Here is a 14,651-nt window from a genome sequence, read left to right on the forward strand (position 1 = left end):
TTATAGAGGCTTCGTTGAGAGGAGATCTAGGCTGGATGGGTTAAATATGAAACTGTGTTGTTTTTGGGGAGGAGGGGGGGGTCCTCAGGGCCTGGCCTTGGGGGTACGAGTGTAACATGCAGTTTGAGGGATTCCTCAGATTTATTTTCTTTGAGTGGTGGTGGCCTGCATATGTTGGTGTAAGAACAGTTTGTGCTCTAAGCTGATACCATCAGGCTCACTGGAATATTGTTTTTGCAGAGTGTGATTGTGGGCGTGGGGAAAAGAAAGGAGGGGTGAAGAGGAGGAGGAGGTGGGTGTAAATCGATCCATTGTTTTCGTGCCTGCAAATGTGCCTGAGAGGCACTTGTTTTGGTCTGACTGAGGCACCTTTGAGAAAAGTTCAATACGAGGCAAAAACGGAGCAAAATAAAGTCCAAAATCCTCTTATTTTCAGTCAAACACAGACAAACTTCTCTGAGAAAAACATTTCTAACTTTGGCTTCTTCTCCCGAACAGCTGGGGTGAAAAGGTGACGCGCTCCAGCTGATGCAGTTATACCCTTATCTTCATCAGGGGCAACATCTGGTTTCCATCTGGTCGTGTTATGTTGAGCTGTGCGTGAGCGTGACAATATGCGAAGGAAACAAAGAGGAGGAGCGCGCCTGTGAGTTTGGATGTGCCAACTGAAAAGACGAATGGATGACAAATTACTGTGCTGAAACGAGGGAGAAGTGTGTGTGTGTGTGCGTGTGTGTGTGTGTGTGTGTGTGTGTGTGTGTGTGATCATGTAACCTGTCATCCAACCAAGAATCTTTGAAACAACAGCCAGCTTAACACCAGGCAGCAGTATCTGTTTGACCCAGTTTATAACTTATATAATAACTGTACGAGTAAATGATAATAAATGACCATAGAATAACGAGCCAGATCCAGATGTTGAGACAACTCTTGGCAAGTAAAAGAAAAGGTGAGACGGGGAGTGCTTGTTGGGGCCACATGGTATCGGTGGTAACTGGGCCAGCTGGCCTGAGGTGCAGATCTGCAGCAGCGCGCTTTAACTGACGGCAAAGAATCTGCTGAAGATGAAAGAAAAAGGACACCATGAGACCCTAAAAGAGCTTAAATCTGTTACAGATGAAGGAAAAACGTCCCAAATCGTCGGTTATAGCTTTGAAAGTTGTTTTTCTTCACAAACTTGGACTGTTTTTTGCAAACTATGAATGGCAACATAGCTGCAGAATGTGGTTTAGCACCAAAACGCATCATCGTGATGGCAACATGGTTCCAACACCTGCATGTTTAGTATTGTATTGTTTAGTATTAACGGTGCATTCAAAGATGGGAAAGTGACCCACGCAACGAGCACTCGCACGTGTCATGTTATCACAAATGATGACATTTGAACTGTGTGCTGATAACAAAACAGACACAACTTTACTTCTTAAAGACTAAAGGTCATTGCACTGGAAAAAATCTAAATCTTACCAAGTTTATTTTTCTCACTGAGCATCTCATTACACTTAATATAAGACACAACTGCCTAACAAGTACCATTTCAGCCAGATATAGGGACTTGTTTTAATACAATACATCTTAAATATCTTGTTAAGTGAAAAAGTCTTGAAAACATCTTGTTTTGAGTCATATTTCACATTAAAAAAGCTTTTTTTTTCATTTGAAGAGGTTTTTAAGCTAATTTCAAGATCACTTTTATCTCAAAAGTCCCAAATATCACATTTTATTTCAACAAAAATCTTGACAAGCCGAGTTTCACTAGTTCCATTGGCAGATTGTTTGCTTTATTTTAAGCAAAAACGTCTTGTATTTGTTGTTTTTTTACTTATTTTTGGAGGGGCATGTTTTCCGGTGTGCACACCAAATTAATACTTTTTATATCCGTTTTTGAGGTCTATGTTCTGAGAAAAATCATGCAGGAAGCTCCAAAATAAAGGCAAAACAAGGAGAGTTTCATCAGCTGACAAAAGAGCTGCAGATTGATGCAGATCAGTTGTATTTCAGTGTGTCAGTGGTCCAGTTTGATTCTCAGAACTCCAGTCAGTCGTACCTGTGAATCCGGCCTTAAAGACCTGTTGCCATTGACCTGGGTGTTTCTAGTGCATCATCGTCTTAAAAGTCATTGTTTTCTCAGTAAATATCCAAGAATCTTCAGTTAAGTTTCATTTTTCTGAGCTAGGGACCACTGCTGCAGATGTTTGAAACACAAAATGCTTGAGGACTCAGGTTTGAATAATAGGACACAGTTATGATGTGAAACAGTGAGCCTGGAGTGGCTTGGGTAGATTCTACTGCACTGTGACTCTCCAGCTCTGTTTTGCTGTGCTAAATGGAGAATTGTCGCCCATGTATACCACTTCAGCTGTCATTTTCAGTCTCAGCAGCTATAAAAGTATCCGTTAAGGCAGTGGAGATATTCAGGAAGCGAATATGTGTGTGTGAAAAGTGTAGGGGAGTGAAGGAGGAAGCAACTGGGGGTCCACTCTCAGCCGCAGAGTAGTAGCACTAACCAGAGAGAGTCGATGCAAAAGCATCTCACTGCAGTGTGTGTGCACGTGTGTGTGTGTAAACCTGACAGTGTGCTCACTATATGTGGTCTGTGAGAATACTGACAGTGTGGTAACTTCCTTCTCGGGGGGCCCTCGATGGAAACTCATCATGATTTTGAATGTTGCACTTCCAGTTTGCACCTGTAATGATAAATTATCAGCTTAAAGCAGTGTTTCAACGGTTTTCTGATCATCTTAAACATCTCTTATCTTTGTGTTTCCACCCAGTAAAAGAGTTCTAATTGGTTCCGAAATGTTCATTTTCAGTTTTCTCATGAATTCATGGAGCTTTAGGCTTCAATTTGGTGAGAATCCCATGTTTCACAATGTGTGCACCTGCAGGCTTCATCTCAGGGATGCTGAATATGCAGCCATTCCTCCTCTGTGGCAGCTTACCTGTTTCACTGGAAAAAATCTAAGTCTTACCAAGTATATTTGTCTAATTTCTAGTCAAAATATCTCATTACACTTAATATAAGACACAACTGCCTAACAAGTACTATTTCAGCCAGCTATAGGGACTTGTTTTTAATACAATACATCTGGATATCTTGTTAAATGAAAAAGTCTTGAAAACAAATTGTTTTGAGTCACATATCATATGAAACAAGCTTTTTTTTTTACATTTGAAGAGGTTTTTAAGCTAATTTCAAGATCACTTTTATCTCAAAAGTCCTAAATATCACATCTTATTTCAAGAAATCTTGACAAGCCGATTTTCACTAGTTCCACTGGCAGATTTTTTTTTTGCTTATTTCAAGCAAAAACTTATTTTTGAAGGGGCATTTTTCCCAGTGTTCGATCTGATCTGAGAGCTGTTTTAAGGCCTGAAGACTGAACGGCTCCAGCTTGTGACCCGAGAAAGGAAAACATAAAGGGAGTATATACCTTATCTATAGTACCTTATCATAAAATGACTTTCAGGACTGTTTATATGCTCATAATGGGAGAGACACAGATCACAGGTTTTTCCTTATATAAGAACAGCAGTTGGAATGCCAGAACATATGGAGCAGAACGGTTTAAAATAGCTGACATACTTGTGAGGAAAAGGGTTGGCTTCTACATATTTTGCGCCATCTGGTGTCTTGCAAACAGCCTCGCACTCGTGATGAGAAAATACAAAATGTCAGCTATGAATGTGGCTCTTTACTCCACCGGGCGATGTGGACCTGCAGCTTCCTCTGCTGGTGATCCAGCAGAGCTGCAGCAAAGAGAATATTTCTTCATGCAGTTGTTTTTAAAGAGGACCGTAAGTTGATAATGTTTTGGGTGGGATCCCTGGGAGGGCCCCATGTTGACAGTGGCAAACTGGGAGGTGCGCTAACACGTGTGTTGTCAGGAGAAACAGGCTCGGCCGCACCCTTTGTACAATCCAAACGCGGTATTTACTGTATTCTTAGTCCACCTCTGAGTGGTGTACAATGAGAGCTTAAAAAGAGCTCTCTTGCAGTTTAACCCCTGTTAGCGTTTGGGATGGAAGAATGGTTCAAAAGGATGCAGCAGAGGCCCAAATGTGAGATTCTTGTGTGTGTTCTCACTGTTAAAAACTCCTGGAATGCACTCACCTGACAAACACCTGTCAAACTTTACTTCTCAGTTAAAAAATGGCCAGTGTCAGGTATAAACAGGTATAATGTTGACATCAAGAAGGGTTTTCTCTCACACCAGCTGTAGCTCATTCAACTGTTTTCACACTCAAGCTGAGCAGTATTTAATTATCCTTTAGATCCATGTTCCAGCAAACCTTTGCCACAGAATTACAATACTTAACAAATGTCAAGCTAACGTAAGTGTCTGCCTTCAGGGGAATGTTACAGCTCTCTGTCTGGAAAAAAAAATTAAACAAATGCAGCAATAACATGCAAATAAGTAAAGTGTTTCATGCAGTTTTGTTTGTACAATCCTTGAATAATTACATGCTGTTCCACTTTTAAACTCATGAAGCAATGCTTCAGTTAAACTTAAAGATCTGTTTGATTACAGTTGTTGCACAGCTGCAAAAGGCCACCGACCAGTTGATTAAAAAAGAAAAATTACGTATAAAATTACTTAAATTTATGGAAAAAACAGTGTTTAAAACGCACAAAGGGACACAGGACTGTAGACAGAAGAAAGAAGAGACACAAAGTGACCCAAAGAGATGCAAAATAACCCCAAAAATGATTAGAGAAGGCATAAATGGCCTCAAAACAATCATAAAGACACAAAACAACGTCAAAGTTCTGCAAAAAGTACGTAAAACGACAGGAAAGGCAACCAGAACAAGAATGTAAGATGACCATGAAGATATAAATGGACTTTAAAGATGTAAGACATCAAACTGAAGGATTTAAATGATAAATCTGTCCATGACAGAAATGGGTGTATTTACTGTAAATGAGTACAGTATTTATGTTGTTAAAATTGAGCAAATTCCAGAGGTGGGGACTTGGACTCGAGACTTGAGACTTGACTTGGACTCGAGTCCCGATTTTGATGACTTGAGACTTGCTTGGACTTGACCCTCTGGACTCGAGCCAAGTCACATGCAGCAAGCACAAATATTAAAATATTTTTTAAAAGTGTCGAATCAATACTGTAGCAACCAGCCAGAAATCCCAGCCGTCAGTGACACCTGAACGCCGCCTGAACTTCACGCCGCCCGCCACATCACGTTACCTTACCCACAGCTGACAGACCAGAGGTTCAACCTGGTCACATCTGGGTGCAGCTGGTTTTGAATGGTGTTTTTTTATGTGCAAGTTTCAGCAAGTTTGTGTAGAAATAAAAGGAGAAATACCTCCCAAAGTCTATTGTCTATTGATTTACAAATGCACTCCTGTTATCAGTCTTGGCTGGATAATTAATGCCAATACACACAAATAAAGATACTAAAGATATTGCCCAAATTTTTTTTCAATTTCAAATAGCTTTATTGGCACAAGAAGGCAGTGCTTATATTGACAAAGCATCTAAACACAATATTAATAAAAATAAACAAATGAATAAGTGGCAGAACATTAACAATAAAATATAAACAACTTAATTGAGGCGTGGTCATGATCCGTATCATTAATTATAATCGATTTGTTAGGACTTGGTTGGACTCGAAAACAAAAATCCTAGGACTTGGACTTGAGAGCAAAGACTTGAGACTCTACTTGCAACATAGGGACTTTCTCCCACCTCTGGCAAATTCGTCTCTAACATCAGTCTCAGCAGCATTCTGAGTATTTTTTTATGATGCTTGCATTATTGTTGAAGTAATTTTTACTGACTTGAGTCCTTCTACTCCTGTGCAAACACATTCAGCCACATCAGCTTTTTCTTTTCTCTGGAGAAGCTGCCATGTTGTTCCCCTCATATGTCCTGAACTAAAATCCTCCCGGCGGCGTTGCTGTGAGTCTCCATCCATCTGTTTGACAGCAGGAGCCAAATGAGCCCGAGGCACTGATGAAAAACATGTGTCATTGATTTTGTGTTCTGCCTCTGACCTGCTGAACAGCTGACCGCTGACAGTAATGATTTAATATCCCTGCCTGTCACTCCCATCCCTGCACTCAGAACTCATAAAACAGCCACACTTGTTTGTGTTAAACGCTGCATTCTGCAGGTTATGTCACATTCCAGGAACGTGTCGGGACAGAATTCTCACCTGAAACCGAGAGAAAAATAATTGCACACGCTCTCTTTTCATTTCATTCGTTATTCTTGGAATAAGGGCCTGTTTCCCAAAGCTGAGGTTTTGGTGTAAACCTGCCAGCAAAAGATATTGATCACACCTGCATCCTCCTCTGAAACCTTCCACCCACACCTTCTGTTGATATATTTCCTGCTGTGCTTTTCTCCGGCCATCTCTCCACCCCTGCTGTATCACTGTATGTCGATTAACCAGTCATGGCAGTGACATGTGGAATTTTTCAGTACCTCGCCCCGGGGGCACCATGCTGCCTCTGCCTGTGTATCGTGCTGTTTTCTTTCCACTCCTGCCTTCCCTCCCTCACACGCACTCATTCTCTCTGTGGTATTATTCTGAGTCACCCGGTGTCGAGCCGGGGTTTGTTGTTTGTGGTCAGGCCAGATGTACGGGGTGGTGGCAGCTGTCAGTTACTGATCTCCTCTCCATGGCCTGCCGTCCCTACGCTGTGGTTATCATCCCCCTGAAGACCAGCCTCTGCAGCCTGGATGCTCTTCGCTTCTACCTATGGGTGAGGTGGTGTTTCTGTTTGTTGTCTGGATGGAGTGGCTTGCTTTTGTTTTGGTACGACGGGCAGATTTATGAGCAAGTCCAGAACATTATGTTAAGCATTTACTGCCTTTCGAGTCTGTAAAAGTGTCGGCGGGTTGATATATTGGGCCAGGGTAAATTTACATGACCTTTTCTGCTATTCTGGAATCTAACACATATCACTTGACTTGCGTTTTGAGGCATATTTTTGTTATGTTTGTTCCGCTTTAGATTCATAAATTATACGTGTTTCTGAGGCTGTTTTGACACGAATAGACACACTGAAGGCCTTTTTTTAAATTGATTTATGCACCTCATAAGAAGAGAGTTCCAATGATTTGAGCTAAAACTTCATCAATCCATCTAAGATATTTCAGGAAGCTGTGAAACTCTCCGTCCTTGAGTTTATCCCACCCTTCCAAGCCGATGTTTGGTGTTGCCTGAGCTACAGTTTAAAACTAAAAAAAGATGTTTAAACAACACGAATGAGGAGCTGAAGCCAGAGAATGGTGGTAATCAAAGTTATTTTGTAAAGGAAAAAGAAGAAGAAGAAGAAGAAGAAAATCCCACATAGCTATGTCTGCAAATATTTCTTCACTCTACTGCTGTACTTATATCATCCCAAACATTTTCTACACGGTCCACCCACGCTCAATAAGATGCTTAGGCAATAGGTGCTTTATTTAGTGTCTCCATTAAGGGCTGAAAATCATGAGTTGGCAACATAGTCCACAAGATGTTGCTGTAATGATAATTCATGAATGTTAAATGGTGTGAGCCACAACCATGTAATTATGGCTTTAAATTTAAACGTATGTCTTTTAGAGCCTTAAATCACGAGTGAGAGCAAAGAAGTGACTTAAAAGGACGGTTTGAAAAGGTGTTAAACGGGTTTCGGTTGTTAATGCCTTCCTGCCTTCTAATAAAGTGTGAAATGTGCAGGTGAATGACATCATCATTGTGCCATATAGTGCTGAACCTATAGGTGATGATGTGCATCTTCTACATCTTTGTTAACTATCTTTGTTTACAAGTGTCGTCTGCTTGTACTCGAATCGATGTTTCTAAAACCAACCACCAAGCTCACAGATATGGCAACGCTTTCCATCACATCAGTGTTCAACACAGGACTACCAGAAGATTTAATTGGTCACATCGTGTTAGAGAAAGTTGCCAAACAGGTGGCCGGCCCATCTGACTGCAAATTAGCAATAAACTCCACATCATCTCGCAACTATTTGGATAGAATAGAGTAACACAGCATGAAACTGAATATATGCAGAATATTATAGCGTCTAATATGCCGTATGATAGCAAATTAATCTAATTCAAGAGTACTTGTTGCAGCCAGAGTCATGCTACACAGATTTTTATGAAGGGTCGAGGTGAAAACAAACGCTCACCTGAAAATGTCTACAGAAATTACACACTGTGCCTTTATTTGCTCTCCTGCGGACACGCCTCCATGTTCTTTTATCACACTATTCCCCTCAGGAAAAATGCTATCTAACTATAAGTAAATGAAGTCCCTTAAAGGAGTGAATGATTTGCCCCAGAAGCCTGGTCTGAACTGATGATACATGCAGTGGAAACATGTGTTTCATGCAGTATAAATAACTGAAATGTTTATAGACCCTGTCAGTGTTTCCAGCTTCCTTCCACGTCTGGGTGTTATTTCAGAGCCAACATGGCTGAAGCGATCCCTGTGACACATCCCCTCGTGTCAAATCCTCACAGCTTCCCAGTTTCTGTCGCCACGGTAACTTTCGATCTAAAAGTGGTCTTCTGAGAGCTGTTCTGCTTCATCTCTCCCAGCACAATATGCCCCACGTCTCTGGTGTTTGTTGCACCGTTGTCTTTGTTTGAGTCCATGTAAAGTGAATGCTTTTGGACCGGGTGCAGACAAAAAGCCTCCTGCAGCTCTGTACTTTGTTTCTGTTGGAGCACAATACTTTGGGGCCACTGGAAGACAACAGGCAGGGCCGTGCTGGTCACATCAGGCTCATAATCCAACTTTTTCTTCACCCAGTAATACCATCAAGATACATCTGTGAACATGTACATTATTAGTAAAATTTGCTCCATAATAAACTTAAACAGTACGAATGGTTAATGCGGACATATGTAACTCCAATAGATTTAAATAGATATAATAGAAATGTACCAGATGTATGCACAAAATGTATGGAATCTAGCACTGGAAAAAATCAAAGTCTTACTAAGTATATTTGTCTCATTTCTAGTCAAAATATCTCATTACACTTAATATAAGACACAACTGCCTAACAAGTACTATTTCAGCCAGATATAGGGACTTGTTTTAATACAATACATCTGGAATATCTTGTTAAATGAAAAAGTCTTGAAAACAAATTGTTTTGAGTCACATATCAAATGAAACAAGCTTTTTTTTACATTTGAAGAGGTTTTAAAGCTAATTTCAAGATCACTTTTAACTCAAAAGTCCCAAATATCACATTTTATTTCAAGAAATCTTGACAAGCCGATTTTCACTAGTTCCATTGGCAGATTCTTTTGCTTATTTCAAGCAAAAACGTCTTTTATTTGTTGGTTTTTTACTTATTTTTGGAGGGGCATGTTTTCCAGTGAGAGGAACTCTATTTCACTGCATTTGGCAATGCAGAAAGATTAAAAACATTCTGAGCTATAGTCGAGAAGATTATTTCAAAACAAATCGTATTGGACCCTAAACTTTTTTTGTTGAGCAGAGAAACATATCTATAGTAGGAATGAGCGGGCATTTATGGACCTCAGCTTGCTTTATGCCAAGAAATGTGTTGCATTATTGTGGAAAAGGATCTGCAGATCGAACACTACTCAAAAGATAAGACAGATGTTAGCAAGCCTTCCATTAGAGAGAATAACTTACATATTAAAGGCTAGACGGCAATTATTTGAAGACATGTGGAGCATCAGCTGCATTGAGGACTTGGATTTAATAGATGAAGAAGTGGATGACTAATCTTTGAGGGCAATGCAGATCCTGACCTTGTAAGATTTGTATGTTTTCTCGATATTTGTGTCTTATTTTGCATTTATTAATAATACTTGTTTGTATATAGATTATCACCTTGGTTAACAGTGTTTTGAGTGCTATGTTTTGTTTTACATTTACTCGTCTTTAAACAAATGCAGCGACTTTTTGTACGGCAGTTGAATGAAGATATACAAATGTAAAGGCTTTATATAAAAGTGTTAAAAACGGAAAATAAAAATAATGTGGCAAAAAAAATAAAAAAATTGCTACATAATCAAACAAAAACAGTCTAAATCCCCTTTTTTCCCCTTTTTTTGTAGGCTAGCTCATCTCGCTGCCTCTTGTTTTATTTCAGATTAAGCGCCTGAAGGATCTGGAGAAGGAGAAGGACGCTCTATGGTCTGGTTTGGCGGTTCTGGAAAAGGCTCGGCTCTGGTACCTCCAGCAGCTCCAGGAGAACAGGGCCCGGCAGAACATAGAGAGCAGATATGGCTCTGGCACCTGCCACAAAGGTGCAGCAGAGGTACGATGCCGGGTGGAGGTTCTGTGTGGAAGTAGATGAGACAGGCCCAAAAAAGTTGCCAAAAATCTTAATCAGAACCAAAGCTTTAGAGTTACAGTGTGCACATTCAGCTGTGAATATTTAGTCTTTTTCTGTATGAACTGCACCACAACAAAGGCACTGTTGTGACTCCAGGTGACAGCCATGTCTGCCTCTCCCCAGGCCCGGTCCTGCCTCCTCAGGTCTCACATCCAGAGGGTTAACGGATCCCTCGGCTCTGTGATGACTGAACCCAACGTCATGAGCAGCAGCAACCCTTCTATTCCTGAGGCAGTGGCAGACAGTGACCTCCGGTGGCACAACACAGTACTGACTCAGGTGAAATAAACACGGCTGCTCAATCCTCACAGTTTGACAACAACAACAACAACAACAACGTTTCTTCTCATTCTTTAATAGGAAGTGAGTGACAAGAATCATCAAATCGCCTTGTTGGAACTGGAGAAAGATGCTCTCCTCGAACAGCTCGAGGAACTGCAGGCCAGCTGACTGCCAGCACGCACGTGCACGTAAATCTACACGTGCTGCACTGCAATGGATTTGTCCATCGAGACCATTTATTCATCTGTAAATATGTATTTAAAGCAATAAATTTCAGAAAAACTACATCTTGTGTTCGTGTGTTACTGCCCCAACTTTTTTCAGAATGTTGTTTCAAGCCAATGGATGAAATTGACTAAACTAAACGTGAAATATCTTCTGTTTATACTGTCTTAGATAGAACTCAAAGTAAGCATTTCTTTAGATTTTCCACATCGTCCCAGCTTCTGCTGACTCCAGGTTGTAAAAGCAGCCCATAAAAGAATGAAGACGGCTGAATTCCAAAGGGTAGATGTGAGAAACTGATACCGTTTGCCTGGTTACACGTGCAACAATTGCTTTTTGCATCTGGAAAATTCTACGTCTCAGTTTGACTGCATCAGTGTTTGTTTGTGGAGCGAAGAAGAACAACCCTGCATGATTGTGAGTCCCTATTCTTCCGTTTCCGTCCCCGCATGAGGGCCCTCTGCCCGGGCACGTCGGTGCAACCAGTCCCGGTGGTCCCACGCTGATCTCACTGCGACTGATAAACGTTATCAGGCTTTGTCATCGTATGTTTGCAGGAATTTTCTCTCCTGCACTGTAGCCTTCGATTGTGTAGCCTTGCACACACAAGCAATAGATCTCAGATCACTTTGCACAGAAAGAGTCTCTCACTTGAGAGCAGATGTGTTCTGATCTGTTTGGTTTAAAAGTCTAAATTCAGCTGCTCCGTCCTGACTCTTGAGCTCTCCTTCACCATGCTCTGTTCATCTGTTTTGCATGAGAGAAGTTTTAATCTCTCCATGCTTCATTAAAATCCTGTTTTAGAATGCAAATCTCCATGTGGTAAATGGTAGATTCAGGCCCTACTGGTGTCCAAACTGAGGCCCTGTGTAACCTGCTGTTTATCTGAACTTCACTTAGTCTGCACTTTGTCGTTATTGTAGAGGAAAGTATGCAGGATGGGGGCTTTTTGTTGTATCCTTTCAGTTAAGGACGCAACAAAAAAGCAAAGGTTATGCACGGCCTTTTGAACAATTCTGGTAACAAATACAAATTTAATCAAAATAATTTTCATCCAAAATGTCAGTGGTGTTGTGGATTATATCACATGCAGGCATGGGAAACAACATTTACAGTGAAATGAGCTGCAATCTGATTAGAATCAACCTCCGTGCATCAGCAAAGAAAACATCCATTATGGCAGATGCTTTCATTTAAGTAGCTTCATGTTTTCTGTCTCCACAGAGCCACTGAACCATCAAGCCCGGGGTACCAGCACTTGGCTAATTATTGGGTCTAATTCACCCACGGCGCTGCCAAACACCTTTTAGTGAGGGACTGTCATGCCTTTGTGGCTGTCAAAGCCATTCTTCCATACCAGCATGGTTCACTTGAACTGCACCCTGCTCCTCTTTCCTAATCTCCCGTTCTTGTGTACTTTTAAAATGCTTATTTTCTAAATCATAATTTCTTTTTATTTGTGCTTCTGGAGGTGGGGAGCATGTTTCTGGAGTATGGGGCTGAGGGCTTCCTGATAAATACATTCCATGGGCTATTAGGAGGGAATAACTTCCTGGGAACCCAGAGATCGTTCGGTAAGTAGGAGGTCTTTGAAGAGCACTCAGGTAACTCTAAAGAAACAAGAATAGACTTTCCACCACTCAAGTCTCCTCTAATATAAGGTTCACTTCAGTTATCCATGACACGAACACTCGAGATCATACAGCAGAGATCTTGTTCTTGATCAAGTCCAAAAGAAACTTTGTTGTGAAAAAGTTCAAAAACAACAAACTCTTGTTCTGATTAAAGTGGCTTTTCTGATTTTACCAAAACACAACATGTGGAACAGAAGAGTACAGAAAACCAGCGTGTGAACAGAGTGGCTCAAAAATGTCACATTAACCACATTCAGAACTTAAAGGAGAGAATTAAGCCTCGGATCAGGTGGACAGCGCACCGACCAGCCATAACATTAAAACCACTGGCAGGTAAAGGGATGTTACAGTTCTGGGAAAACTTGGATGGAAATGCTGAGAATGCATCCTGCATTAACTGGATTGTTGCTTTGATACTCCCTAAACATTTTGCAGGCCCCCCTAAAGATGCATGTCTCCCCATCAGGAAAGCTGAGGGTCCCACAAGTGCTTATGAAGGGCCTTCAAACTCGATACCAATATGATGGGATCTGATGATATCTATGGATAGCAAGCTAAGACCCCACAAAGTACAAGGCCCAAAGGATTTTTCTGCACATTTTTTAAACTCCACATGTTTTAATGAGGGGACAACATGAAGGGAATCTACTCGATAAAAGGCAGGTGTTATAGCTCATGGTGTATGTGTCAGCACTGGTTTGCACATGAAGTTTGGTCCAGCTGTGACGTGAACTGGACAAAGATCATATTAATTCCAAAAAAAAGTGTTGCTTGGATCTCAAAAGAGAGCAAGTTCAGTTGAAATAATGATGATTAGGTTGTTAAAATCAGAAATTAGGGAACATTTTTCCAACTATGGCTTGATTTATACACTGAATTATCATTTAATGCGAAGAGATTAAATGTTCAGTTTGTCAAATGTGAGATTTATTCAGACTATCCATTATGTCCATGTGGTGCTCATTTAGAGCAGTTCTCTCCGAATAATGGATTATTAAACAGGAAGCATAAAAACCTGATCGAAAATGTTCATTTTTAGTAATTTGTTGAGTGAAACTGGTTTCGGAACATGTGCTGTTGCCTTTGAGCTTATTTCTACATGGAACAGCCGATTGGAACATATCTTTTTATGTTTGTCCTGACTTGCACAAGCACATTTGTTCTCATTTAACAGCCTGTATGGAATAAAGATAGCTGCTTACAGTGTCATTTCATGTTAAGTTTGACTTATCTTTACTCTAAAAATAAATGCTGGCTTTCCCTTTCTCTTAAATGTTTTCTTGTTTGCCTTAATGTTGGAATTATATCACAGCAGCAGCTCTGAGAGAGGATATGAGTTAAAAAACATTCTCCCCGCTGTCGCTCAGGCTGGTTTTGGATTCTCCATCGCTGCCGCACTCTGTCCTGAGCCGCCGCGCCTCGGCAACCTCGCGGTTGCGTGCGTCTCCGAGCGACATCTCCAGCCCGGAGACGTTTAACTCCAGCAGGCTCTGCAGGTGTTTGATGTAGTCAATAGCCGCTCGCAGCGTATCCACTTTGCTGAGCCGTTTGTCCTCAAACTCCCGCGGCAGATGCTCCCTGAGGCGCGCGTAACCCTCGTTTACGCAGCGCACTCGGTGCCGTTCCCTTTCGTTCCTTTTCTGGATGAACGCGGGCTCGAAGGTATAATCACACACGCCAAGGGGAGCATGGAAGGGGAAATAGGGGACTCGTCTGCAAGGTATTCTCTGGCCGTGGACGTGGTCGAGGTAAGAAGCATCAAGGTGGAAGGGCAGGGTGAACCGAAGCGCATCTTTGTAGTGCGCTGCACTGTTGTCCATGGAGATGCCGTGGAGAGCCAGCGGGGCCACGAATGGAATATGCTCCAGTAACTCCTTACTATGATAGGACATCTTTCTAAAAATATATACAGTATATATATAAATCAACAGGAAGTTTTATTTAACAGAAAATGATTCTGCTCCAAATAACCAGAAATTCACTCACCCTGTCAGAGTCCTCTCACAGTCATTTCGCGTGTTTTTCCAGAAAATTTTCCTTTTGAATCCACGTTTACGTCCTCTGTGATCTTTTGAAATGAACCCGTGCACGATAAGGACTTTGTCTGTGTCAACCTGCGTGTTGCACGGGGTTTTGAGGCTGCAACCTCGGTGGG

General features: G+C 41.3%; 2 protein-coding genes across 3 annotated transcripts; one reads left to right on the forward strand and one right to left on the reverse strand.

Moving 5' to 3' along the window:
* Positions 1-6,395: 6,395 nt before the first annotated feature.
* Positions 6,396-10,922, forward strand: LOC142385141 (suppressor APC domain-containing protein 2). The gene is made up of 4 exons (XM_075471369.1): positions 6,396-6,736; positions 10,110-10,277; positions 10,479-10,634; positions 10,716-10,922. The coding sequence occupies exons 1-4, from the start codon at positions 6,437-6,439 to the stop codon at positions 10,803-10,805; spliced, it is 714 nt and encodes a 237-aa protein (XP_075327484.1). The 5' UTR covers positions 6,396-6,436; the 3' UTR covers positions 10,806-10,922.
* LOC142385142 (achaete-scute homolog 4-like) lies at positions 10,695-14,627 on the reverse strand. Of its 2 annotated transcripts, none has more exons than XM_075471371.1 (2): positions 14,483-14,627; positions 10,695-14,388 (listed from the first exon to the last, which is right to left on the reverse strand). In XM_075471371.1, exon 2 carries the CDS (start codon positions 14,386-14,388, stop codon positions 13,834-13,836), a length of 555 nt encoding a protein of 184 aa, XP_075327486.1. In that variant the 5' UTR covers positions 14,483-14,627; the 3' UTR covers positions 10,695-13,833. The 2 variants fall into 2 exon arrangements, with proteins under 2 accessions (XP_075327486.1, XP_075327485.1); XM_075471370.1 differs by having other exon boundaries at positions 10,695-14,392.
* Between the last annotated feature and the right edge of the window lie 24 nt (positions 14,628-14,651).

This window comes from Odontesthes bonariensis, chromosome 8, assembly GCF_027942865.1.
Source record: "Odontesthes bonariensis isolate fOdoBon6 chromosome 8, fOdoBon6.hap1, whole genome shotgun sequence".
NCBI lineage: Eukaryota > Metazoa > Chordata > Actinopteri > Atheriniformes > Atherinopsidae > Odontesthes > Odontesthes bonariensis.